Source organism: Priapulus caudatus, unplaced genomic scaffold (genome assembly GCF_000485595.1).
Source record: "Priapulus caudatus unplaced genomic scaffold, Priapulus_caudatus-5.0.1 Scaffold856, whole genome shotgun sequence".
NCBI lineage: Eukaryota > Metazoa > Priapulida > Priapulimorpha > Priapulimorphida > Priapulidae > Priapulus > Priapulus caudatus.
The window spans coordinates 15,228-19,281 of NW_014577917.1; the positions used below are offsets into that span (position 1 = coordinate 15,228).

General features: G+C 46.2%; 1 protein-coding gene across 1 annotated transcript in view; it reads left to right on the forward strand.

Moving 5' to 3' along the window:
• Window positions 1-4,054, forward strand: part of LOC106814017 (fibrillin-1-like) — a gene marked incomplete at its 3' end in the record, with an annotated part of 14,086 nt that overhangs the window by 7,900 nt on the left and 2,132 nt on the right. Inside the window, exons 7-12 of the mRNA XM_014818274.1 lie at window positions 2,696-2,818; window positions 2,920-3,042; window positions 3,145-3,267; window positions 3,373-3,498; window positions 3,602-3,724; window positions 3,830-3,952. Of these exons, the coding sequence (XP_014673760.1) occupies window positions 2,696-2,818; window positions 2,920-3,042; window positions 3,145-3,267; window positions 3,373-3,498; window positions 3,602-3,724; window positions 3,830-3,952 (741 nt within the window). The remainder of the gene's footprint in view (window positions 1-2,695; window positions 2,819-2,919; window positions 3,043-3,144; window positions 3,268-3,372; window positions 3,499-3,601; window positions 3,725-3,829; window positions 3,953-4,054) is intronic.

Genomic DNA, 4,054 nt, shown 5'->3' on the forward strand with positions numbered 1-4,054 from the left:
CTCACTCTGCTTTGACGTACACCGTACTGACACAGTAGTCAGTGGCCAGTAGCTGTGCCAGTGTTCTGTTGTAGGCCTACCCAGCGCAGTGGTTTGCTTTTCAGTTACATGAAATATTTAACTTTATCTGTGTCACTTACATGGAGTTTATATTTAAAGACAACATTTGCTGGTTCTACGGGTATACTTTCTGCTAGTATATATAAAGTTGTTCAGCCGAATTAGTTCGTACTCGCATAACTAGAAAACTCCGCAGCCTAAAGGAAAACTAAAGATATTTTTAGAATCAGCACGTCTGGGAGGTGGTTCTGGCTAAAACAAAAATTTAAAAAAGTTAAAAAGTAAAAAAATCATAAAAACTATATTCATCAATAGATGGCGGTGCGTACAGATTAACATCACGTACGTGTGAATCCATTGGGTATAAACTTAACGGGGCATTGGCCTAATCGCTAGAACATCCGTCTCCTAGACCGGAATTCCGGGTTCGAGTCCCAGCTGGCGAACAGCAGGGCTTTTCCCTTTTTTTTCATTTTTTCCCTTTACCTACTTCTTTAGTATGTATTATTTTTAATTGTTTATTTTTTAATTTTAATTTTTTATATTTAATGTCTTTTATCTTTTGATTTCTTATTATTTTTTACTGTTTTGGGATGGGATGGCATGGGATGGGATGCGGTGCGATGGGATGCGGTGCGATGGGATGGGATGGGATGGGATGGGATGGCATGGTATGGCATGGCATGGCATGGCATGGCATGGGATGTCATGGAATGGCATGGGATGGCATGAGATGGGATGGGATAGGATGGGATGGGATATGGGATGGGATGCGGTGCGATGGGATGGGATGGAATGGCATTGAATGGGATGGATGGATGGAAGCATGGATGGATGCATGGATAGTTAGATATTTTCCTTTCAACCAAGCGGTCACCAACTGAGTAACGCCACTGATTTCCCCGGGCAACGCCGGGTATCCCACCAGTACTATATGAAGGCTCTATATCACCGAGTCACTATGTGGATTTTTCTACTCGCCAAATTTCTTATTCAGAGTTCAGTTCGTGTGAATTATAAAATCCAGCCATCGCTCATGATAGCATTATCGCACCTGTCATTTCACGTTGACTCACCCGATGAACTCATGTCTACCTGCCATCCCGCGACCCCGGCTCGGTCACGTAGCCCCAACTGCTGACTATTCTTATCAAGCAAGCAAACATCTTCTGCATTTACGACTAAAACAATCAGCTGCAATGATCTGCTTATAGCGTGTGCGTATTGTTATGCGCGCGTCCCCTATGCTTTCTTTAAACGCACGTGCGCGTGCGTGTATCCGCGTGTGCGTGTGTGCATGCGTGCGTCATGTGCGCGCGCGCGTGTGTGTGGGTATTTGAGTTTGTATGTGCGCGCGTTCGTGCATGCGTGCGTCATGTGTGCGCGTGTGTGTATATGGGTGTTTGAGTTTGTATGTGCGCGCGTGCGTGCATGCGTGCCGACATGCGTTCGGGCATGCGTGAGTGTGTGCCTGTATGTGCGCGTACGTGCAAGTGTGCGTGAGTGAGTGCGTGCGTGCGTCATGTGTGCGCGCGTGTGTGTATGGGTGTTTGAGTTTGTATGTGCGTGCGTGCGTGCATGTGTGCCGACATGCGTTCGGGCATGCGTGCGTGTGTGCCTGTATGTGCGCGTACGTGCAAGTGTGCGTGAGTGAGTGCGTGCGTGCGTCATGTGTGCGCGCGTGTGTGTATGGGTGTTTGAGTTTGTATGTGCGTGCGTGCGTGCATGCGTGCCGACCTGCGTTCGGGCATGCGTGCGTGTGTGCCTGTATGTGCGCGTACGTGCAAGTGTGCGTGAGTGAGTGCGTGCATGTGTCATGTGTGCGCGCGTGTGTGTATGGGTGTTTAGGTTTGTATGTGCGTGCGTGCGTGCATGTGTGCCGACCTGCGTTCGGGCATGCGTGCGTGTGTGCCTGTATGTGAGCGTACGTGCAAGTGTGCGTGAGTGCGTGAGTGCGTGAGTGAGTGCGTGTGTGCGTGTGTGAGTGTGTGTGTGTGTGTGNGGGCGGGCCGCCCATCTTTGATCAACGAGCGCACATGCGAGCGCTCGATGTTTCGTTCAAGAGGCGCTGCGTTCGCTTGCAGCCGAGCGTTCGATTCGAGCGTATCGCTTCTCGCTGAACACGCCTCCTGCATTGGGTAGCAATGCGATTGCACTGCACTACTGTTTTGTTTAGGCCAAGTAAAAGCATTGTTTCTTGTGCCGATTCACATTTCTCAGAATCTGCTTCCAGTAAACCACACGTCACACGCCGCATCTGCGCAACGAGCCACAGCACACGCACACGCACCACACACACGCATACGGCGTACACACACACTCGGCATCAGAGCAGAGCGTCCCATTGCCGCAATCATGCGTGTACCGTGTCGCAAAGGTATCTCGGTGTGAGATATGGATGTCCGGACGCGTAGCCACAGCCTTATGTTTTTGATGGGTGGCCAAGCCGGGCCACCAACCTGACAGTTTCAAGGTGGCCCGACGTCGTTGGTCAGCGTGGGCCAGTTGGCACCCCGGGCCACAGTTAAAGTCGACGGCCACTGATATATCACAATTTTCACTTCCTTGCTCATTATTACCAAACTTATTTAATGAAGGTGTTGACTATGAAATTCTTTTTCTATTTTCTTTACAGACGATGATGAATGCAGTGCTTCTCCTGGACCATGTGATGCTAATGCTGCGTGTGCCAACACTCCTGGAAGTTTCACATGTACATGCAACACTGGCTACATTGGAGATGGATTGACTTGTGCTGGTATGCACTTACCTATATCACAGTCTGACTTCCTTGCTCATTATTACAAACTTAGATAATGGAGATGTTGATTATGAAATTCATCTTGATTTTGCTTACAGACGATGATGAATGCAGTGCTTCTCCTGGACCATGTGATGCTAATGCTGCGTGTGCCAACACTCCTGGAAGTTTTACCTGTACATGCAACACTGGCTATAGTGGAGATGGATTGACTTGTACTGGTAAGCACTTGCCTATATCACAGTTTCACTTCCTTGCTCACTTTTACCAAACCTAGTTAATGGAGATGTTGATTATGATATTCATTTCTATTTTCTTTACAGACGATGATGAATGCAGTGCTTCTCCTGGACCATGTGATGCTAATGCTGCGTGTGCCAACACTCCTGGAAGTTTCACCTGTACATGCAACACTGGTTATAGTGGAGATGGATTGACTTGTACTGGTAAGCACTTACATATATATCACAGTCTCACTTCCTTGATCATTATTGCGAAACTAAGTTAATGAAGATATTGATTATGACATGCTTTTTCTATTTTCTTTACAGACAATAATGATCAATGCAGTGCTTCACCTGGACCATGTGATGTTAATGCTGCGTGTGCCAACACTCCTGGTAGTTTCACCTGTACATGCAACACTGGTTATAGTGGAGATGGATTGACTTGTACTGGTAAGCACTTACATATATCACAGTCTCACTTCCTTGCTCATTATTACCAAACTAAGTTAATGAAGATATTGATTATTAAATGCTTTTTCAATTTTCTTTACAGACGATGATGAATGCAGTGCTTCACCTGGACCATGTGATGCTAATGCTGCGTGTGCCAACACTCCTGGAAGTTTCACGTGTACATGCAACACTGGCTACAGTGGAGATGGATTGACTTGTACTGGTAAGCACTTACATATATATCACAGTCTCACTTCCTTGCTCATTATTACCAAACTAAGTTAATGAAGATATTGATTATTAAATGCTTTTTCGATTTTCTTTACAGACGATGATGAATGCAGTGCTTCTCCTGAACCATGTGATGCTAATGCTGTGTGTGCCAACACTCCTGGAAGTTTCACCTGTACATGCAACACTGGCTACAGTGGAGATGGATTGACTTGTACTGGTAAGCACTTACATATATATCACAGTCTCACTTCCTTGCTCATTATTACCAAACTAAGTTAATGAAGATATTGATTATTAAATGCTTTTTCGATTTTTTAGC